At 51.5% G+C, this 23651-nt stretch overlaps 1 protein-coding gene across 1 annotated transcript in view; it reads left to right on the top strand.

Annotated features, from left to right (window-relative positions):
* The window catches only part of DNAJA1 (DnaJ heat shock protein family (Hsp40) member A1), a 223808-nt gene extending 202164 nt beyond the window's left edge, over positions 1-21644 (top strand). Inside the window, 1 exon segment of the mRNA XM_030194332.1 lies at positions 21222-21644. Coding sequence (XP_030050192.1) covers positions 21222-21443 — 222 coding nt within the window. The 3' untranslated portion in view covers positions 21444-21644.
* The last annotated feature ends 2007 nt before the right edge of the window (positions 21645-23651 follow it).

Below are 23651 nucleotides of genomic sequence, written 5' to 3'. Positions count from 1 at the left end.
GGAGGTTAAGTTTTTTTCACCAAAGGTGGCCTCTCATAACCTCCGACCAGTGGGTTCTCCAAATAGTGCGGTGCGGATACGCCCTGAATTTGGCCTCCCTGCCTCCAAATTGTCCTCCGGGAGCTCAATCTTTCAGCTCCCATCACAAGCAGGTACTTGCAGAGGAACTCTCCGCCCTTCTCAGCGCCAATGCGGTCGAGCCCGTACCACCCGGGCAGGAAGGGCAGGGATTCTATTCCAGGTACTTCCTTGTGGAAAAGAAAACAGGGGGGATGCGTCCCATCCTAGACCTGAGAGGCCTGAACAAATTCCTGGTCAAAGAAAAGTTCAGGATGCTTTCCTTGGGCACCCTTCTGCCAATGATTCAGAAAAACGACTGGCTATGTTCCCTGGATTTAAAGGACGCATATACTCACATACCGATACTGCCAGCTCACAGACAGTATCTCAGATTCCGCCTGGGCGCACGGCACTTTCAGTATTGTGTGCTGCCCTTTGGGCTCGCCTCTGCCCCACGAGTGTTTACCAAGTGCCTCGTGGTGGTAGCGGCCTACCTACGCAAGCTGGGAGTGCACGTGTTCCCATATCTCGACGATTGGCTGGTCAAGAACACCTCGGAGGCGGGAGCCCTCCGGTCTATGCAGTGCACTACTCGACTTCTGGAGCTGCTGGGGTTTGTGATAAATTACCCAAAGTCCCATCTCCAGCCAACACAGTCTCTGGAATTCATAGGAGCTCTGCTGAATGCCCAGACGGCTCAGGCCTACCTTCTCGAAGCGAGGGCCACCAATCTCCTGGCCCTGGCTTCGCAGACCAGAGCGTCTCAGCAGGTCCCAGCTCGGCAGATGTTGAGACTTCTGGGTCATATGGCCTCCACAGTTCATGTGACTCCCATGGCTCGTCTTCACATGAGATCTGCTCAATGGACCCTAGCTTCCCAGTGGTTCCAAGCCACTGGGAATCTAGAAGATGTCATCCGCCTCTCCACCAGTTGCCGCACTTCACTGCTCTGGTGGACCATTCGGACAAATCTGACCCTGGGACGTCCATTCCAAATTCCTCAGCCCACGAAAGTGCTGACGACGGATGCATCTCGCCTGGGGTGGGGAGCTCATGTCGATGGGCTTCACACCCAGGGTCTGTGGTCCCTCCAGGAAAAGGATCTGCAGATCAACCTCCTGGAGCTCCGAGCGATCTGGAACGCACTGAAGGCTTTCAGAGATCGGCTGTCCTACCAAATTATCCAAATTCGGACAGACAATCAGGTTGCAATGTATTACGTCAACAAGCAGGGGGGCACCGGATCTCGCCCCCTGTGTCAGGAAGCCGTCGGGATGTGGCGTTGGGCGTGCCGGTTCGGCATGCTCCTCCAAGCCACGTACCTGGCAGGCGTAAACAACAGTCTGGCCGACAGACTGAGCGGAGTCATGCAACCGCACGAGTGGTCGCTCCATTCCAGAGTGGTACGCAAGATCTTCCGAGAGTGGGGCACCCCCTCGGTGGATCTTTTCGCCTCTCAGACCAACCACAAGCTGCCTCTGTTCTGTTCCAGACTTCAGACACACGGCAGGCTAGCGTCAGATGCCTTTCTCCTTCACTGGGGGACCGGCCTCCTGTATGCTTATCCTCCCATACCTTTGGTGGGGAAGACCTTACTGAAGCTCAAGCAAGACCGCGGCACCATGATTCTGATAGCGCCCTTTTGGCCCCGTCAGATCTGGTTCCCTCTTCTTCTGGAGTTGTCCTCAGAAGAACCGTGGAGATTGGAGTGTTTTCCGACTCTCATTTCGCAGAACGACGGAGCGTTGCTGCATCCCAACCTTCAATCTTTGGCTCTCACAGCCTGGATGTTGAGGGCGTAGACTTCGCTGCGTTGGGTCTGTCTGAGGGTGTCTCCCGGGTCTTGCTTGCCTCTAGGAAGGATTCCACTAAAAAGAGTTACTTTTTCAAGTGGAGGAGGTTTGTCGTTTGGTGTGAGAGCAAGGCCCTAGAACCTCGTTCTTGCCCTGCACAGAACCTGCTTGAATACCTTCTACACTTATCAGAGTCTGGCCTCAAGACCAACTCAGTAAGGAATCACCTTAGTGCGATTAGTGCTTACCATTATCGTGTGGAAGGTAAAGCCATCTCTGGAGAGCCTTTAGTCGTTCGATTCATGAGAGGCTTGCTTTTGTCAAAGCCCCCTATCAAGCCGCCTACAGTGTCATGGGATCTCAACGTCGTCCTCACCCAGCTGATGAAACCTCCTTTTGAGCCACTGAATTCCTGCCACCTGAAGTACTTGACCTGGAAGGTCATTTTCTTGGTGGCAGTTACTTCAGCTCGTAGGGTCAGTGAGCTTCAAGCCCTGGTAGCTCATGCTCCGTATACCAAATTTCATCACAACAGAGTAGTGCTCCGCACCCACCCAAAGTTCCTGCCGAAGGTGGTGTCGGAGTTCCATCTTAACCAGTCAATTGTCTTGCCAACATTCTTCCCCAGGCCGCATACCCGCCCTGCTGAACGTCAGTTGCACACATTGGACTGCAAGAGAGCATTGGCATTCTACTTGGAGCGGACACGGCCCCACAGACAGTCCGCCCAATTGTTTTTCTTTCGACCCTAACAGGCTAGGGGTCGCTGTCGGGAAACGCACCATCTCCAATTGGCTAGCAGATTGCATTTCCTTCACTTACGCCCAGGCTGGGCTGGCTCTTGAGGGTCATGTCACGGCTCATAGTGTCAGAGCCATGGCAGCGTCAGTGGCCCACTTGAAGTCAGCCACTATTGAAGAGATTTGCAAGGCTGCGACGTGGTCATCTGTCCACACATTCACATCACATTACTGCCTCCAGCAGGATACCCGATGCGACAGTCGGTTCGGGCAGTCGGTGCTGCAGAATCTGTTTGGGGTGTAAATCCAACTCCACCCTCCAGGACCCGAATTTATTCTGGTCAGGCTGCACTCTCAGTTAGTTGTTCTTCGTAGGTCAATTTCTGTTGTACCCTCGCCGTTGCGAGGTTCAATTGACCTGGGTTCTTGTTTTGAGTGAGCCTGAAAGCTAGGGATACCCCAGTCGTGAGAACAAGCAGCCTGCTTGTCCTCGGAGAAAGTGAATGATACATACCTGTAGCAGGTGTTCTCCGAGGACAGCAGGCTGATTGTTCTCACCTACCCTCCCTCCTCCCCTTTGGAGTTGTGTTTCATATTTATTGCTTGTTATTCAACTGGCGGGAGCGGTCGCGCACGGGCGGGAAGACGGCCGCGCATGCGCGGTGGGCGTGCCCTGCGTGCCGACCGTCCCGCGAAGCCTTTTCCGGTTGGTGGGGGCTGCCGCGGACGTCACCCAGTCGTGAGAACAATCAGCCTGCTGTCCTCGGAGAACACCTGCTACAGGTATGTATCATTCACTTTCAGGGCACAGACCGTGTAAGTATGCCCAGCACTGTCCCTGCCTCCCACCACCGGCTCTGGCACAGACCGTATAAGTCTGTCCAGCACTATCCCCGCCTCCCGGCACCGGCGCTGCCACCCAATCTCGGCTAAGCTCCTTAGGATCTGAACAGGATTCCTTTATGTTTATCCCACGCGTGTTTGAATTCTGTTACCATTTTCATTTCCACCACCTCCCGCGGGAGGGCATTCCAAGCATCCACTACTCTCTCCATGAAAAAATACTTCCTGAAATTTTTCTTGAGTCTGCCCCCCTTCAATCTCATTTCATGTCCTCTCGTTCTACCGCCTTCGCACCCTCCATCTTATGTCTTCTGTAATATGACACTTTTGCACCCAGTGCTCTATTAAGGGGGCCTGAGTATTCTCAGTGGTAATCCGGGATTTATGTTCAGTTAATCGCGTCCTAATCGGGCGTTTGCTTCTCCCTATATATACACCAATTTGCACGGATATTGTATCTCATATGTGACATTCTTGGTCTCTCAGTTTGTAACCTCCCTAGCCTTCAAGACTTTATCAAGTCCTGCTACTGTCCATTGAGGTCCCGTAATAGCAAATCTACACCACTGACATCTGCCACAGATTTGATGTTCCCCCTTGCTTTCTTTGTTTCTGAGTAGAGTAAATCTATTCCCTGCCAACCGTTCTCCTATTGATTTTCCTTTAGTATAAGATATCATGGGGAATTTCTGAAAGCATGGGTATAACTGAACGACGTGCCAGTGAGTCCTCATAATCCGTACAATCTTCTGACTAACCTCAGTAAAGGGAAGAACACATGTGAGACCCTCATATCCCTCTTAGTCATTTAATAAGAGGGGGCGCTGAGCAAATCGTGCCCTAAGATAGGCTTTCTTAATAGCTGATTTTGGGTAGCCCCTTGCCTCAAATCTCTGTCCAAGCTCCTTAGCCCTACACTTAGTCACTCAGAGATGAACACACCCTTCCCTATCATCAAGCCGATCAGTCCATAGACTGGTGGGTTGTGTCCATCTACCAGCAATCTTTTGCCTCCCTATATGTGGTCATGTGCTGCCGGAAATTCCCCAGTATGTTCTCTATCTAGCTCTGGCTAGGTCTCCAAGCCTAATTGTTTAGGTTTTGTTGAGTACCTGGGGTTGAGGGCTCTTCGTGAGCAAGTGCAAATCTGGTGGTGCCAGGTCCCTCCTTTTCTCCCCCCTCCCGCTGGCTCCGTTAAAAAAAAAAAAAAATTTTGGACGTCCTTAAGGGCGTTTATTTCAACGTTTATTGCAGCTGCTCACTGGGACACCAGTTCATTACAGCTCGGAGCGAGAAGCAGGTAATTTTACCTTTTTATAGCGGGCAGGGGGTTCCCCGTTCGGTCTCCACGTGGCTTATGGCGTCGGAGGGCGAGGGCGCGAAGTTTCGCTCCCCGGACCGCGTGTGTGCGTCTAGCGGGGATGCGGGGGTTTCAAAGCCTGAATCGCCCTTTGTTGAGCATCAGTTTGGAGTCCGGTCAGTGTCCCGGTTCCTCCTCCGGTGCGGCGGTTTTTCCCGCCATAAGCGCCCATCCCCCGCTGCTCGCCCACTCCATGTTGGCCGGCCACTCTGCTCGGACGGCTTCTTCTTGGGCCGCCCTCGAGCTGGGAGACGTTAATACTATGGTCGCCCTTGATTCGGGCGACGGTAAGAAAGCGGCCAAAGTTAAGCACCGTTCTTCCCGCGCGGCTCCTTCTCGGAGTTTCGCGCCGGACGCCATTTTGGCTGCGCAGCACGTTTCTCCCCCGCTATTGCGAGCGCCGGTTGAGGGTGCGGCTAGGGCTGTGGCCCAAGCTGCAGTAGTGCACTGTTCGGGGGGATTCTCCCCTGAGTTCATTTTGCTGCTGCATCAGGCTTTCCTTATGCAAAACGCTGCCCCTGCCCCCCTGTCAGATAAAGGGGTTGAGGCCACCGAAAGCAAACGCCCTCGGGTGGATTTCCAGGCCCTAGAGGACTCTGTCTACTCTGATGTAGATGAGGGTCGTATCTGAGTTCTCCCAACGGTCCTTTGGGGATTCCTTGGAGGAGACTGATTCCCGCTCGGATGGAGCGGATGACCCCTCTGCAGCGCGGATCTTTCGCTCAGAGGATTTGCCCAACCTGTTAGTGCAGGCCATGAGCATTTTGAAGATTTCCTCTCCGGAAGACATCTCTCCCTCAGCCTCTGTTGGCTCCGCCATTATGCTGGGGATGAAGCGCCCGCCTAGAACCTTCCACTTGCATGAAGCCATGCGCACCTTGATTTTGGCTCAATGGGATGTCCCAGAAGCGAGCCTCAAAGTGGCTAGGGCTATGTCCCGCCTCTATCCTCTGCCTGAAGGTGAATGGAAGGCCTTTCTTTGGCCTACAGTGGATTCTTTAATCACTGCGGTGACTAAGAAAACGGCATGGCCGGTGAAAGGTGGCATGGCCCTAAAGGACGCCCAAGACAGAAGATTGGAGGTGGCCTTAAGGTCGTCCTTCGAGGCGGCTGCTTTAAGTTTGCAGGCCTCAGTTTGCGGCTCCTATGTGGCCAGGGCGTGCCTGACGATTGTGCAGCGGGCTTCCCCCTCGGATCCTTTCTTGAGGGCTGATTGGCCGGCCCTGGAATCGGGCTTGGCTTATTTGGCAGACTTGCTGTATGATGTCTTGAGAGCCTCAGCTAAAGGTATGGCTCAGACAGTCTCTGCGCGGCGGTGGCTTTGGCTGAAGCATTGGTCTGCGGACCACGCCTCTAAGTCTCGCCTGGCTAAGTTGCCTTTTAAAGGCAAGCTGCTTTTTGGGGTCGAGCTGGACAAAATTGTGACCGATCTCGGCACGTCTAAGGGCAAGAGGTTACCAGAGGTCAGGACTCGGGCCGGCAGTGCTCACCCTGGTCCCTCCAAGGGCCGATTTCAGGAAGCCCGTCGGTATCGCCCGGGCAAGTCGGGCTCCTCTGCCCCCTCTTCCTTCAAGAGGAACTTCTCCCCCAAAGCAGCATTCCTTTCGCAGAGACCACCGTCCCGGGCGAGTGGACCAGGGTAACTTCAGACGCTTGGGTTCTGGAAGTCATCAGAGACGGCTACAAGCTAGAGTTCTGCCGACCCTTAAGAGACTGGTTTGTACACTCTCCCTGCAAGTCTCCGGTCAAAGCTGTGGCAGTGCAGCAGACTTTGGACAATCTGATCCGCCTGGGTGCCGTCGTTCTGGTGCCAGAAGATCAGCTTGGCAAGGGATGTTACTCCATTTACTTTGTGGTACCAAAGAAAGGAGGTTCTGTATGGCCTATCCTCGACCTCAAAGGGGTCAATCGGGCCTTGAAAGTTCGGCACTTCCGAATGGAGACTCTCCGCTCTGTTATAGCGGCAGTGAAGGCAGGGGAGTTCCTGGCATCCTTGGACATCAAGGAAGCTTACCTGTATTTTCCCATCTGGCCTCCTCATCAACGCTTTCTGCGTTTTGCAGTCCTGGGCCGACACTTCCAGTTCAGAGCCCTCCCGTTCGGGTTGGCTACTGCTCTGCGGACCTTCTCCAAAGTAATGGTGGTCATCGCGGCCTTCCTTCGAAAGGAAGGAGTACAAGTCCATCATCTGGACGACTGGTTGATCCGAGCCCCCTCTTATGCAGAGTGCAGCAGAGCTGTAGACCGGGTGATTGCTCTTTTGAGCTCCCTGGGGTGGATCATCAACTGGGAGAAAAGCCAGCTGTGCCCGACTCAGTCCCTGGAATATCTGGGAGTTCGTTTCGACACCCAAGTGGGCAGAGTGTTCCTGCCGGACAATCGAATTGTCAAGCTTCAGGCTCAGGTGGACCAGTTCCTAGTAGCCTCTCCCCTTCGGGCTTGGGACTATGTGCAGCTGTTAGGCTCTATGACGGCCACGATGGAAGTAGTGCCCTGGGCCAGGGCTCATATGAGACCACTACAACTCTCTCTGCTGCAGCGCTGGACTCCAGTGTCGGAGGATTACGCTGTGCGCCTTCCCTTGGACCTAGCAGTGCGAAAGGCGCTGAGCTGGTGGCTGAGGACAGACAAGTTGTCCGCAGGGATGCCTCTTTTGACCCCGGAGTGGGTTGTCATCACGACGGACGCCTCTTTGACAGGCTGCGGAGCCCATTGCTTGGGAAGGACAGCGCAGGGGCTCTGGTCTCCTGCAGAGGCAAAGTGGTCTATCAACCTCCTGGAACTCAGAGCCATTCGGTTGGCGCTTTTGGAGTTTCTCCCGGTACTGGCGTTGAAGCCAGTACGGGTCCTGTCGGACAATGCCACGGCTGTGGCCTATGTCAATCGCCAGGGAGGTACCAAGAGCGCCCCTCTAGCCAAGGAGGCCATGAATCTATGCCAGTGGGCGGAAGCGAACCTGGAACAGCTGTCGGCGGCCCACATTGCTGGAGTCATGAATGTCCAGGCGGACTTTCTCAGTCGCCGTACCTTGGATCCCGGAGAGTGGCAGCTATCGGCTCAGGCGTTCTTGGACATCACGAAGCGCTGGGGCCAGCCGAGCCTAGATCTGATGGCGTCATCGGCCAATTGCCAAGTGCCGCGCTTTTTCAGCAGAGGACAGGGCCCTCGATCTCTGGGAGTAGATGCTCTTCTCCAACAGTGGCCGACACAGGAGCTTCTATATGTGTTCCCGCCCTGGCCCATGTTTGGCAGGGTGCTAGACCGGTTGGCAAAGCATCCGGGCCGGGTAATCCTGGTGGGTCCGGACTGGCCCAGACGTCCTTGGTATGCGGACTTGATCAGGCTCTCAGTGGACGGACCTCTGTGACTGCCAGCGGAGCAGGGCCTGTTGCATCAGGGTCCCGTGGTGATGGAGGATCCCTCCCCCTTTGGTCTTACGGCCTGGCTATTGAGCGGCAGCGTCTGAGGAAGAAAGGCTTCTCAGACAAGGTCATCGCTACTATGCTGAGAGCGAGGAAGCGCTCTACTTCTACTGCTTACGCCAGGGTTTGGCGTACCTTTGCATCGTGGTGTGAGGCAGGCTCACTTTCTCCCTTCACTGCTCCAATTTCTTCAGTGTTGGCGTTCCTGCAAGAAGGTCTGGAGAAAGGCCTGTCGCTCAGTTCCCTTAAAGTCCAGGTAGCGGCTCTGGCTTGCTTCAGGGGCCGCCTGAAGGGTGCTTCCCTGGCTTCGCAGCCAGATGTGGTGCGCTTTTTCAAGGGAGTTAATCACCTGCGCTCTCCTCTGCACTCAGTGGTACCTGCGTGGAATCTCAATCTGGTGCTAAGAGCCTTGCAGAAGCCGCCTTTTGAACCCTTGTCGAGGGCATCTCTGAAAGACCTGACGTTGAAAGCAGTCTTTTTGGTGGCTATCACTTCAGCCAGAAGCGTTTCCGAGCTCCAGGCGCTATCATGTCGAGAGCCTTTTCTGCAGTTCACTGAGGCAGGAGTGTCTATTCGCACAGTGCCTTCCTTCCTGCCCAAGATTGTTTCTCGCTTCCATGTGAATCAGCAGCTCTGTCTCCCATCCTTTCGTAGGGAGGACTACGCAGAGGAGTACTCTGCTCTCAAATATCTAGATGTGAGACGAGTCATCATCAGATACTTGGAAGTGACCAATGATTTCCGGAAGTCGGATCATCTGTTTGTCCTGTTTGCAGGTCCTCGTAAGGGTCTGCAGGCTGCTAAGCCTACAGTGGCAAGATGGGTCAAGGAAGCCATTGCAGCGGCTTATGTGGCCGCGGGGAAGGTGCCGCCTATCCGACTGAAGGCTCACTCCACTAGAGCTCATGCGGCCTCGATGGCGGAGGCCGGGTCCGTCTCCTTGGAAGAGATTTGCAAGGCGGCAACTTGGGCATCGGCTCATACCTTCTCCAGGCATTACCGCTTGTCTGTGGCTGCTCGGGCGGAGGCCCGGTTTGGAGCTTCAGTGTTGCGGTCAGGGATTTCTATGTCCCGCCCTGAGTGAGTTCTGCTTCGGTACATCCCACCAGTCTATGGATTGATCAGCTTGATGATATGGAAGGTAAAATTATGTATCATACCTGATAATTTTCTTTCCATTAATCATAGCTGATCAATCCATAGCCCCGCCCAGATATCTGTACTGTTTTTATTCTGGTTGCATTTCAGGTTCAAGTTTAGTCTTCAGTTCCTGTTCAGGAGGACTTCGTGTTCAAGTTTTTTCAGTTGGATTCTTCAGGAGTTGGGACGTTTTTGTGTTACAGTGAGCTGCTGCATTCCTCTCCCCTCCGTTTTACGGGGCTGGATTGAGACCTATATTCTGCCGGCGCTCCCTCCCGCTCCGTGCAGTTGTAGGGCAGCTTTGTACCCCTCCCGCTTCGGCGGTGTTGGGGTCAGTCAGCTCCTCCCGCGGTTGTGGTTGCAGGATAAGCCAGATCCCCCCGCATCGGTGGGTGTGGTGTCCCTCGGCGGGGATGAGCTGGACGGATTCCCCTCCCCCACTTGTGTGGGGATGAGCTGGGTTAATTCCCCTCCCCCGTTTCGGCGGTGGTGAGCTGGGCAGAGTGTCCCTTTGTGGGTGTAATTCTCTAAGTGCTGAGTCCTGCGGATGGAGCTTTGATATCGACATACTGAGGAGTTTCCGGCAGCACATGACCACATATAGGGAGGCAAAAGGATTGCTGTCTATCTCCACCTGCTGGTAGATGGACACAACCCACCAGTCTATGGATTGATCAGCTATGATTAATGGAAAGAAAATTATTAGGCATGATACATAATTTTACCTTCTTCCCGCGCGGCTGCTTCGTGGAGTGTCGCGGCGGACGCCATTTTAGATGCACAGCGCGCCTCTCCCCTGCTTTTGGGAGCGCAGGTTGAAAGTGCCTCTAGGGCTGTGGCCCAGGCTGCAGAAGTGCACAGACTGGGGGGTTTCTCCCCTGAGTTTATTTTACTGCTGCATCAGGCTTTCCTTATGTAAAACGCTGCCCCTGCTCCCATGGCTGATAAGGGTGATGAGGCTTCCATGATCTAGCGCCCTCAGGTGGATCTCCAGGCCCTAGGGGACTGGGTCTCCTCTGATGTGGATGAGGGCAGCGTATCTGAGTTCTCCCAAAGGTCCTTAGGGGATTCTGTGGAGGAGACCGATCCCCGCTCGGATGGAGCGGATGGCCCCTCTGCAGCGCGGCTTTTTCTCTCAGAGGATTTGCCCAACCTGTTAGTGCAGGGCATGAGCATTCTGAAAATTTCCTCTCCGGAGGAAGGCCCTCTCTCAGCCTCAGCTGGCTCGGCCATTATGCTGGGAACTAAGTGCCCGCCCAGAACCTTCCACGTTCATGTAGCCATGCAGAATTTAATTTCGACTCAGTGGGATGTCCCTGAAGCGAGCCTTAAGGTAGCCAGAGCCATGTCCCGTCTGTACCCTCTGCCTGAGGATGAACGGGAGGCCTTCCTCTGGCCTACGGTAGACTCTTTAATCACTGCGGTGACTAAGAAGACGGCTCTGCCGGTGGAAGGTGGCAGTGCCCTGAAGGACGCTCAGGACAGGAGATTGGATGCATCCTTAAGGTCGGCCTTTGAGGTGGCCGCCCTGAGTTTGCAAGCCTCGGTTTGCGGCTCCTATGTGGCCAGGGCATGCCTGACCGTTTTGCAGCGGGCTTCCCCCTCGGATTCTTCCTTGAGGGCGGACTGGCTGGCCCTGGAGTCGGGCCTGGCCTACTTGGTGGACTTGATGTATGATGTCTTGAGAGCCTCGGCTAAAGGTATGGCTCAGACAGTTTCTGCCCGGCGGTGGTTGTGGCTTAAACACTGGTCGGCTGACCATGCCTCAAAATCTCGCCTAGCCAAGTTGCCTTTTAAAGGCAAGCTGCTCTTTGGGGACGAGCTGGACAAGATCGTGTCCGAGCTCGGCACATCTAAGGGCAAGAGGTTGCCGGAGGTCAGGACTCGGGCCAGCAGTGCTCTCCCTGGTCCCTCCAAGGGCCGATTTCAGGAAGCCCGTCGGTATCGTCCGGGCAAGTCGGCCTCCTCTTCCTCCTCTTCTTTCAAGCGGAACTTCTCCCCCAAGCAGAATTCCATTCGCAGGGACCGCCGTCCCAGATGTTCTTCCTCCGGCCCTCCCCCAGGGTCTCGTACCCAATGACGGGGCCCTGGTCCATGTCCCAGAGCAGATCGGAGGACGGCTATCCTCGTTTCTGGGTGAGTGGACCAGGGTAACTTCAGACGCTTGGGTTCTGGAAGTCATCAGAGACGGCTACAAGCTAGAGTTCTGCCGGCTCCTAAGAGACGGGTTCGTAAACTCTCCCTGCAAGTCTCCAGTCAAAGCGACGGCAGTACAGCAGACTTTGGACAACCTGCTCCACCTGGGTGCGGTGGTCCCAGTGCCAGTAGATCAACTTGGCAAGGGACGTTACTCCATTTACTTCGTGGTGCCAAAGAAGGGAGATGCTCTGAGGCCTATCCTCGACCTCAAAGGAGTCAATCGGGCCTTAAAGATACAGCACTTCCGGATGGAGACTTTCCGCTCCGTAATAGCTGCGGTGAAAAAGGGAGAATTACTGGCATCCCTGGACTTCAAGGAAGCTTACCTACATATTCCCATCTGGCTGCCTCATCAGCGCTTTCTGCGCTTTGCAGTACTGGGCCGACACATCCAGTTCAGAGCCCTCCCGTTCGGGTTGGCTACGGCTCCGCGGACCTTCTCCAAAGTAATGGTGGTCATCGCGGCTTACCTTCGCAAGGAGGGAGTGCAAGTCCATCCCTATCTGGACGACTGGCTGATCCGAGCCCCTTCCTATGCGGAGAGCTACAGACAGGCTCATTGCTCTTCTGAGCTCCCTGGGATGGATCATCAACTGGGAGAAAAGCCAGCTGCGCCTGACTCAGTCCCTGAAGTATCTGGGAGTTCGAGTCGACACCCAAGTGGGCAGAGTGTTCCTGCCGGACAACCAGAGCGTCAAGCTTCGGACCCAGGTGGACCAGTTCCTAGCCTCCTCTACTCTTCGGGCTTGGGACTATGTGCAGCTGTTGGGCTCCATGACGGCCACGATGGAGGTAGTGCCCTGGGCCAGGGCTCATATGAGACCACTACAGCACTCTCTTCTGCGGTGGTGGACTCCAGTCTCAGAGGATTACGCTGTACGCCTTCCTTTGGATCCAGCGGTGCACAAGACGCTGAGCTGGTGGCTGAGGACAGACAAGTTGTCCGCAGGGATGCCTCTTTTGACCCCAGAGTGGGTTGTCGTCATGACGGATGCCTGACGGGCTGGGGAGCCCACTGCCTGGGACGGACAGCGCAGGGGCTCTGGTCTCCTGCAGAGACGAAATGGTCCATCAACCTCCTGGAACTCCGAGCCATTAAGTGGCGCTTTTGGAGTTTCTCCCGGCGCTCTTCTCCAGCAGTGGCCGGCACAGGAGCTTCTCTACACGTGTTCCCGCCCTGCCCATGATGGGCAGGGTGCTAGGCCGGGTGGCAAAGCATCTGGGCCGGGTGATCCTGGTGGGTCCGGATTGGCTCAGACGTCCCTGGTATGCGGACTTAATCAGACTCTCGGTGGACGGCCCTCTGCGGCTGCCAGCGGAACGGGACCTCTTGCATCAGGGTCCCGTGGTGATGGAGGATCCCTTCCCCTTTGGTCTTACGGCCTGGCTCTTGAGCGGAAGCAGCTGAGGAAGAAGGGCTTCTCAGACAAGGTCATCGCCACTATGCTGAGAGCGAGGAAGCGCTCTACTTCTACCACTTATGCCAGGGTTTGGCGTACCTTTGCGTCATGGTGTGAGGCAGGCTCTGTATTGCCCTTCACTGCTCCAATATCTTCAGTGTTGGCGTTCCTGCAAGTGGGGCTGGAGAAAGGCCTGTCGCTCAGTTCGCTGAAAGTCCAGGTGGCGGCTCTAGCTTGCTTCAGGAGCCGTCTGAAGGGTGCTTCCCTGGCTTCGCAGCCAGATGTGGTGCGCTTTCTCAAAGGAGTTAATCACCTGCGCCCTCCTCTGCACTCGATAGTGCCTACGTGGAATCTCAATCTGGTGCTACGGGCCTTGCAGAAGCCGCCCTTCGAGCCCTTGCCAAGGGCATCGCTGAAGGACCTGACGTTGAAAGCGATCTTCCTGGTGGCTATCACCTCAGCTAGAAGAGTTTCTGAGCTCCAGGCACTCTCGTGTGGAGAGCCGTTCCTGCGATTCACTGAGGCAGGAGCGTCGATTCACCCAGTGCCTTCCTTCCTGCCCAAGATTGTTTCTCGATTCCATGTGAATCAGCAGCTTTGCCTACCCTCCTTTCGTAGGGAGGATTACCCAGAGGAGTACCCTGCGCTCAAATGTGGAGGAGTGGCCTAGTGGTTAGGGTGGTGGACTTTGGTCCTGGGGAACTGAGGAACTGAGTTCGATTCCCGGCACAAGCAGCTCCTTGTGACTCTGGGCAAGTCACTTAACCCTCCATTGCCCCATGTAAGCCGCATTGAGCCTGCCATGAGTGGGAAAGCGCGGGGTACAAATGTAACAAAAAAAAAAAATAAATACCTGGATGTTAGACGGGTCATCATCAGATACTTGGAAGTGACCAATGATTTTCGGAAGTCGGATCACCTGTTCGTGGTGTTCGCAGGCCCTTGTAAGGGCCTGCAGGCATCTAAGCCTATGGTGGCATGTTGGGTGAAGGAGACAATCACGGCAGCTTAGGTGGCGGTAGGGAAGATTCCGCCTATTCAGCTGAAGGCACACTCTACTAGAGCACAAGCAGCCTCGATGGCGGAGTGAGTCCAGATCTGTCTCCTTGGAAGAGATTTGCAGAGCGGCTACTTGGTCGTCGGCTCATACCTTCTCACGACATTTCCGCTTGGATGTGGCTGCTCGGGCCGTGGCCCAGTTTGGGGCTTCAGTGTTGCGTTCAGGGATTTCCATGTCCCGCCCTGGGTGAGTAGTGCTTCGGTACATCCCACCAGTCTATGGATTGATCGGCTTGATGATAGGGAAGGTAAAATTATGCATCATACCTGATAATTTTCTTTCCCTTAATCATAGCTGATCAATTCATAGTCCCTCCCAGATATCTGTATTGTTTGTGTTCTGGTTATATTTCAGGTTCAAGTTCAGTCTTCAGTTAGTGTTCACGAGGACTTCGTGTTCAAGTTCTTCCAATTGAAGTTTCTTCGAGTTGAGACGATTTTGTGTTACAGTGAGCTTCCTCTCCCCCCGTTTCGGCGGTGGCTGGATTGATAACTAAATTATGCCGGCGCTCCCACTTCGTGCAGCTGTAGGGTAGCTTTGTATCCCTTCCGCTTCGGCGGTGTTAGGGTAAGCCAGCTCCTCCCGCGTTGGCGGGTGTGGTTTCCGGCAGTGATGCGCTGGAATATTTCCCCTCCCCCGCTTCGGCGGTGATGAGCTGGGCAGAGTGTCCCTTTGTGGGTGTAATTCTCTTAAGTGCTGAGTTCTGCGGATGGAGCTTTGATATCGACATACTGGGGAATTTCCGGCAGCACATGACCACATATAGGGAGGCAAAAGATTGCTCTCTATCTCCACCTGCTGGTAGATGGACACAACCCACCAGTCTATGGATTGATCGGCTATGATTAAGGGAAAGAAAATTATCAGGTATGATACATAATTTTACCTTCTTATCCGTAGAAACTGGCTGACTGGGAGACTATGCTTTAATTGGTATGGGTGGAAACTTCCAAACTGTAGAAGAGTATTTCGACTCACTGGTTTCCTATATAATGAGGTACATAGACATGTACCCTTTTTGTATACCACCATGTCCAAAAACTCGATGGCTTCCCTACTCACCGATTTGATAAATTTTATATTGGTGTCTAAGGTATTCAACCATTCAATTAATTCATTCAGTTGTTGCTCTGATTGTGTCCATAAGAAGAAAATGTCATCCAAGAAGCGTTTCCAAAGTGGGACAGCTTTAAACTTATCTGACGGGTATATCAAAGTTGTTTCCATGCGGCAATGTATATTGTTGCCACCGACGGAGCTACCGAGGCTCCCATTGCCACGCTGTCTGCAGGTAAAACTGGTTTTGAAACCAGAAGTTGTTAAAAATAACTAATTCCGCCAGCTGGACTATCAGTTCTGATGGAATATGTTGGGGTCCTATTCGTGCTTTTATATTTTCACGAATGATATCCATAGCTCCTGTTTGGGGGATCCGGGTGTATAGCGATAGTATGTCCAGGGTGACCAACCACGTCCCTTCAGCGACGCCCTCCATCTGTTCAATCTCCCTCAAAAAGTGAGATGCGTCTTTGATAAATGATGGCATCTCTATAACAGATTTCCTAAAAAAAAAAAAAAAATTAGAAATTTTGTTAGTGGTTCCAACACCGATGTGTGAAGAGGAAAACGCGATTCATACACAATGAACTGAGACGGTTTTTCTTTTGATTTTCCAGGGGAAGTCCTTGATACAGCATAGTGAGTAGGTGAAACATGCATGTTGGACAAGCTTAAACCCCCAGTCTGACTATCGTAAAAGATAAGTACTAAAGATAAGTTTAAGAAAATGCACTGAAAGGAAAAATAAAGAATATAGCTTTAAGAGAAGCCGATGAGGAGGTGGGTGCTAACTCCATTGCCATTGTAAACTATTGGTGATGAGCACCGCTGAGGCTATAAGTTAGAAAAAATACAAATGCTTCAAAATAATACTGTATATATTTTGAAAGGAGCAAGAGGCAGAACTCCTTTGGATATCTAGAACCTGTTATATTTAGAGTTGAGTATTCAGGGTTCTATTGAGTCACACTTAAGAAGATTGCCTTGAAAAACGTGGGCTTCTGTGATAAACAGCCATCTTTTAGTGAATATTGTTGTTGAGTGTTAAAATCTTTGGAAGAGTGATTTAAATATACTGTTGAAACAGTAAAAAAAAAAAAAAAAAAGTGGTATGCTTTGTAGTGTTCAGATTTGTACTGTTACCACAAGATGAAAAACTCAGGAAATATTGTCACTAGTTCAGTTTAAATCCATCCTTGCATAAGATCCATATAGAACTGTCAGTTGACTTGTTAATAGTTCGTCTGAAGCAGAAAATTGTTTGAAATGTCGGTGTATATTTTGCTAACCATGTGGTAATATAGTAAGAATGAAAAATGGAGTAACAGCCTGATGGTTAGTGCAGTGGACTGAGAGCTTGGAGAGCTAGGTTCCATTCTCAGTGATGCTGCTTGTGATTTGCAAGTCACGTTAACATAACATAAGAGTGGCCATACTGGGTCAGACCAATGGTCCATCTAGCCCAGTATCCTGTTTTCCAAACAGTGGTCAAGCCAGGTCACAAGTACCTGGCAGAAACCAAAATCGTGGCAACACTCCATACTACAAATCCCAGGGCAAGCAGTTGCTTCCCATGTCTCTCTCAATAGTAGACTATGGACTTTTCCTCCAGGAATTTGTCCAAACCTTTTTTTTTAAACCCAGATATGCTAACTGCTGTTACCATCTCTTCTGGCAAAGAGTTCCAAGTGAAAAAATATTTCCTCCTGTTTGTATTTCCATGTAACTTGAGTGTCCCCTAGTCTTTGTACTTTTGGAACGAGTAAAAAATTGATTTACTTCTACTCATTCTACACTACTTGGGATTTTATAGACCTCAATCATGTCTCCCCTCATCCATCTCTTTTCCAAGCTGAAGAGCCCTAACCTCTTTAGCCTTTTCTTATATGACAGGAGTTCCATCCCCTTTATCATTTCAGTTGCTCTTCTTAGAACCTTTTCTAATTTCGCTATATCTTTTTTGAGATATAGTGACCAGAACTGAACGCAATACTCAATGTGCAGATGCACCATGGAGCAATACAAAGGCATATCCCTTTCCTAATAATTCCTAGCATCCTGTTTGCTTTTTTTGGCTGCCGTCACACACTGAGCAGAAGATTTCAGCATATTATCTACGACACCCAGATCTTTTTCTTGAGCGCTGACCCCCAAGGTAGACCCTATCATTAGGTAATTGATTCAGATTATTCTTTCCAATGTGCATCACCTTGCATTTGTCCACATTAAATTTCATCTGCCTTTTGGACACCGTCTTCCAATTTCCTAAGGTCTTCCTGCAATATTTCACAGTCCGCACGTGTTTTAACAACCTTGATTCCATGGCATACCACAGATCAATCCAGAGACTTGTTGGTTGTGTCTCTCTACCAGCAGGTGGAGATAGAGAGAACCTCTGAGATGTGCTATATGTGTACCTGTGCAGCCAACTGAACCTCAGTATTCTCCGAGGACAAGCAGGTTGCTTGTTCTCACTGATGGGTAACGTCCAACGGCAGCCCCAGGATCGGAAGATCTTCCTAGCAACAAAGTTTGCTAGCCCTCGCGCGCACCACGCATGCGCAACCATCTTCCCACCCGATCGCGAGCGTGCTCCTCAGTCTCTTTTTTTCCGCAGCTCAGGACGGCTGTGTTTGCAGTTGTTCTGTGCCCCAGAGAGGCCCTCGCAGCGTTTTCGCTGCTTTCGGCGTGTTTCTGTACGAGTTTGCTCATATTTTCCGTTTAAAAAAAAAAAAGTTTCTTTTCCTCTATTTCTTTAGTTTTTGTCCCGTAAGTTTCCTTCCTTTGTCTTGAGTGGCCATTTTGGCCGCCCGTACGGGTTTTTCCCTGTTTTGGTGCCTTGTTTTTTGGCACCATCGCGAATTTTGAACTCGCCGGCGCGATTTTTCCTCCCATGTCCTCGAAGCCTGTCAGCGGCTTCAAGAAGTGCACATGGTGCAACCGGACAATTTCACTCACTGATAGGTACGTCTTGTGTCTTAAGTGTTTGGGAGCTGGTCATCGTCCCAACGCCTGCACGTTGTGTCTTCAGCTTAAAAAGAGGACCCAGGCGGTGAGATCGGCTCAGTAGAACCTTTTGTTTGGAGCCCAGTCCAGTCTTTCGACATCGACGGAGCCAGTGGTACCGAGGTCATCGACTGTATCGATGTCGGCATCGGAGGGTGCATCGACATCCGGAGCGCAGGTGATGGCTGTCCAGAGATCCCACGCTGGTAGCAGTGAGCCATCGAGTGGGTCTCCACCTGCCTCGAGGGCTCCTGCGGTACAGGCCCCCCGGGACTGACCTCCTTTGGACCCGGCCCCAAGGAGACGTGCGGATTCCACGTCCTCGTTGGTACCGGGAGGTACAGGTGACATGCTTCGAGCGAAGGCAAAGAAGCACCGTCATCGGTCACCTTCCCGTCACGGTACTGAGAGCTCCAGGGCGCCAAGGGAATCGGCACCTGCAAAGCGTCGACGCCAGGAGGACCGCTCACCCTCCGTACAGGAGGTCTCGATGCGCTCTTCTCCAGACAGCCTGGTACTGCCTCCGCGCCCCAGGCAGATTCTGACCTCGTCACCTGTACCGGCCCCACAGCCTTGCTCGACAGACACTCTAGACGAGCGCCTCCAAGCCATACTTCCAGGGATTCTGGAAGGGCTGCTGCGACCATCTGTTCCGGTACCGCTGGTGCTTGCGTTGTCAGTACTGTCGAGAGATGCGGCAGTTGGCTCCCCACCCGTGGTGAGGACTGCAACGCCGGTACCGCTTGCAGCATCGGCGTCCGCTGCCACCGAAGTTGACTCCCTGTCGATGTTGCTGGAGGGAGCTTAGTCGCCGGCGGCGAGGGAATCTTCTTCTCGACATCGCAGTACAGGACTTACTTTCTCGGCGTTGAGACGGGCTCGGCTTCGGACCGAAGTTCGAGAACTTGTGTCCGATACCGAAGGTGAGGCCTTGTGGGAGGCAGAGGAAGACCCCAGATATTTCTCATGAGGAGTCTTGTGGTCTTCCTTCTCCTTCGTTGGAGAGAAAGCTTTCTACCCCTGAGAGTTTGTCTTTCTCGTCATTTGTCCGGGAAATGTCTACTGTTTTCCAACCCTTATTACTCAGAACGAGGGGGCGCTTCTCCATCCCAACCTCCAGTCTCTGGCTCTCACGGCCTGGATGTTGAGAGCATACACTTCGCCTCCTTGGGTCTTTCAGAGGGTGTCTCCCGAGTCTTGCTTCCAGGAAAGATTCCATGAAGAGGTGTTACTTTTTTAAATGGAGGAGGTTTGCTGTCTGGTGTGACAGCAAGGCCCTAGATCCTTGCTCTTGTCCTACACAGACCCTGCTTGAATACCTTCTACACTTGTCAGAGTCTGGTCTCAAGACCAACTCCTTAAGGGTCCATCTTAGTTCAGTTAGTGCTTTTCATTATCGTGTAGAGGGTAAACCTATCTCTGGACAGCCTTTAGTTGTTGGCTTCATGAGAGGTTTGCTTTTATCAAAGCCCCCTGTCAAACCTCCACCAGTGTCATGGGATCTCAACGTCGTTCTCACCCAGCTGATGAAATCTCCTTGTGAGCCACTGAATTCCTGCCATCTGAAGTACTTGACCTGGAAGGCATTTTCTTGGTGGCTGTTACTTCAGCTCGTAGAGTCAGTGAGCTTCAAGCCTTAGTAGTGGATGTTCATTATCTCAAATTTCATCACAACAGAGTAGTCCTCCGCATGCACCCTAAGTTCTTGCCGAAGGTGGTGTCTGAGTTCCATCTGAACGAGTCAATTGTCTTGCCAACATTCTTTCCTCATACCCATCCTGCTGAACGTCAGTTGAACACCTTGGACTGCAAGAGAGCACTGGCCTTCTATATGGAGCGGACAAGCCCCTTCAGACAGTCCGCCCAAATGTTTGTTTCCTTTGATCCCAACAGAAGGGGAATCGCAGTCGGGAAACGCACCATTTCCACTTGGCTTGCAGATTGCATTTCCTTCACTTATGCCAAAGCTGGGCTGAATCTTGAGGGTTATGTCACCGCTCATAGTGTTAGAGCCATGACAGCGTCAGTGGCCCACTTCCAAGTCAGCCACTGTTGAAAAGATTTGCAAGGCTGAGACGTGGTCATCAATCTACACATTCACATCTCACTACTGCCTCCAGCAGGATAGCCCACGTAACAGTCGGTTTGGGCAGTCGGTGCTGCTGATTCTGTTCGGGGTTTAGAATCCAACTCCACCCCCCTAGGCCCATTTTTATTCTGTTCCAGGCTGCACTCGTTGATGATCTGCTTCGTAGGTCAATCCTTGTTATGTCCTCGCGTTGCGAGGCCCAATTGACCTCTCTTTGTTGTTTTGAGTGAGCCTGGGTGCTAGGGATACCCCAGTCTTGAGAACAAGCAGCCTGCATGTCCTCAGAGAAAGCAAAGATACATACCTGTAGCAGGTATTCTCCGAGGACAGCAGGCTGATTGTTCTCACAAACATGCTCAGCTCCCCTTTGGAATTGTCTTTTTCCTTGTTATTGCTTTTTAATTTAACTAAACGGGACTCTCGTGCGACGGGCGGGAAGATGGCTGCGCGGTACGCGTGCCCGCGCGCTCGAAGGCTCTAGTAAAATTTGTTGCTAGGAAGATTTCCATCCTGAGGCTGCCGTGGACATCACCCAGTCGTGAGAACAATCAGCCTGCTATCCTTGGAGAATACCTGCTACAGATATGTATCTTCGCTTTTAACCCTACCCTCTGTTTTCTGTCCAGTAACCAATTCATAATCTACACAAGAACTTTGCCTCCTATCCCATGACTCTATTTTTCTCAGGAGTCTCTCATGAGGAACTTTATCAAAAACTTTCTGAAAATCTAGTTACACTGCATCAACCGGCTCAGCTTAATCCACATGTTTATTCACGCCTTCAAAGAAATGAAGCAATTTGGTGAGGCAGAACTTCCCTCGGCTAAACCCATGTTGACTCTGGCCCATTAATCCATGTTTGTCTAACTCTCCATTATCCCAGGTATAAAGATTGTGAGCCCATCAAGGGACAGAGAAAGTACCTGCATATAATGTAAACCTCTTTTAGGTTGTATCACAAAGGTGGTATATCATATCATGACCCTTTAAATCTACTTATAGAATTGTATTTAAATAGTCAACCTAATTAACATTATTTTCAATTTGTAGGTGAACTTTCCAGAGAGTGGCTTTCTTTCACAAGATAAGATTGCTTTCCTGGAAAACCTTTTACCACCAAGGAAGGAAGTTGAAGAGGAGGAGGATATGGATGAAGTAGAACTGATGGACTTTGACCCCTCTGAGCAGAGACAGCGTACATACAATGGAGAAGCTTACCGTGATGATGATGATGACCACTCAAGAGGTGGTGTTCAGTGCCAGACATCCTAAAACCACAAAATGAGAAGGGCATATTGTGACTGTATGTAGCAGATGAGTGCAGGACTCCAATCTGAATTGCATCACTCGCTTGTTGTATTTGTTTTAATAAACTGTAGATTTGTTAAAATGGAATAGTGGAAAATTAATATAATTAAAATGTAATGCTGCAAGAGTCAAAATAAGTGTTCAGCATGCTCTTTCTAATTGATAGTTGTGCAGACATGTTTTAGTGTTCTAAGATCAGGGCTTTTCAAGCAGGGCACACCAGTTCAAAAGAATAAACTAAGGCAGATACACTGCATGTTGAAATGGTGACGCAAGCCTCAAACTACAGATGCTTCCTATTATCAAGACTGCCAGGATCTGCCGTAGAGCAAGGACAAATCAAGATCAAGTGTGCACTTGTATCACATAATAACTTATGCTAAAGTTTATCTTGTTGGGCAAATTGGGTGGACCGTACAGGTCTCATCTGCCATCATCTATCATGTTACTATGCATTGTGTAATGGCGGGTTGCTTCCCAAACATGAAGTAATATTTGTGCCTTGGGTGTGTTGGTTTCCATCCTCATCCTCCTCGACCTATCCGCCGCTTTTGACACGGTCAATCATAATCTACTCCTTGCCACATTTGGATTCCAGGGCTCTGTCCTCTCCTGGTTCTCTTACCTCTCTCACCATACCTTCAGAGTACATTCCCATGGGTCTTCCTCTACCCCATCCCGCTCTCTGTTGGTGTTCCTCAGGGATCTGTCCTTGGACCCCTTCTTTTCTCAATCTACACCTCTTCCTTGAGCTCGCTGATCTCATCTCATGGTTTCCAATATCATCTTTATGCTGATGACACCCAGCTTTATCTCTCCACACCTGACATCACTGCGGAAACCCAGGCCAAAGTATTGGCCTGCTTATCCGACACTGCTGCCTGGATGTCCAACCGCCACCTGAAACTGAACATGGCCAAGACCGAACTCATTGTCTTTCCACCCAAACCCACTTCTCTCCCTCCACTCTCTATTTCATCCTCCCCGTTTCATCTGCCCGCAACCTCGAAGTCATCTTCGACTCCTCCCTCTCCTCTGCGCATATCTAGCAGACAGCCAAGACCTGTCGCTCCTTTCTGTATAACATCAGCAAAATTCGCCCTTTCCTCTCTGAGCACACCACCCGTACTCTCATCCACTCTCTCATTACCTTTTGCCTTGACTACTGCAACCTACTCCTGACTGGCCTCCCACTTAACCATCTATCCCCCCTTCAATCCATTCAGAACTCTGCTGCGTATCTTATCTTCCGCCTAGACCGATATGCTCATATCACCCCTCTCCTCAAGTCACTTCACTGGCTTCTGATCAGGTACCGCATACAATTCAAGCTTCTCTTATTAACCTGTAAATGCACTCAATCTGCAGCCCCTCATTACCTCTCTACCCTTATCTCTCCTTACGCTCCTACCCGTAACCTCCGCTCACGGGACAAATCCCTCCTCTCAGTATCCTTCTCCACCACCGCCAACTCCAGGCTCCGCCCTTTCTGCCTCACCTCACCCTGTGCTTGGAATAAATTCCCTGAGCCCATACGCCAAGCCCCCTCCCTACCCATCTTCAAATCCTTGCTCAAAGCCTACCTCTTCAACGTCGCTTTCGGCACCTAACCATTATTCATCTATTCAGGAAATCTAGTCTGCCCCAATTTGATTGACTGCACTTTTTTGTCCTTTAGATTGTAAGCTCCTTTGAGCAGGGACTGTCCTCTGTGTTAAATTGTACAGCGCTGCGTAACCCTGGTAGCGCTTTATAAATGTTAAGTAGTAGTAGTTAGGCAGAATTTGACATCTTTTCTCACCAAGATTTTTAATTACTTTGCTCTTGATTGCTGCTGTTTTGTTCCTCTGCAGAATTGCTCTGGTCACACCGCAAATGTGGTGGCCCAGAGGTCCAAGCTCCATCCCTACTAGAAGTGATGTCGATGATAGCACCTCCACTTATTTTGATTTCCTAGTGCACATGCTAAAGGAGCAGGTCGTGCTCCTTTGTGCTTTGAGTGCACACTTAATGCTTTTGCTATGATCAACTTATTATACCTGCTCCTCTTGACTTGATTACAATGCTTGTTCCTTCTGTGTCTCTCCCCATTTTTATGGGGTTGGTGTCCATAGCCACAGAACACGCCATCACCACTATTCCATTGCTACCATCCCCACTTCTACTTCTCAT

The sequence above is a fragment of the Microcaecilia unicolor genome, chromosome 2 (genome assembly GCF_901765095.1).
Source record: "Microcaecilia unicolor chromosome 2, aMicUni1.1, whole genome shotgun sequence".
Taxonomy (NCBI): Eukaryota; Metazoa; Chordata; class Amphibia; order Gymnophiona; family Siphonopidae; genus Microcaecilia; species Microcaecilia unicolor.
This window is presented reverse-complemented; position numbering and strand designations above follow the sequence as displayed.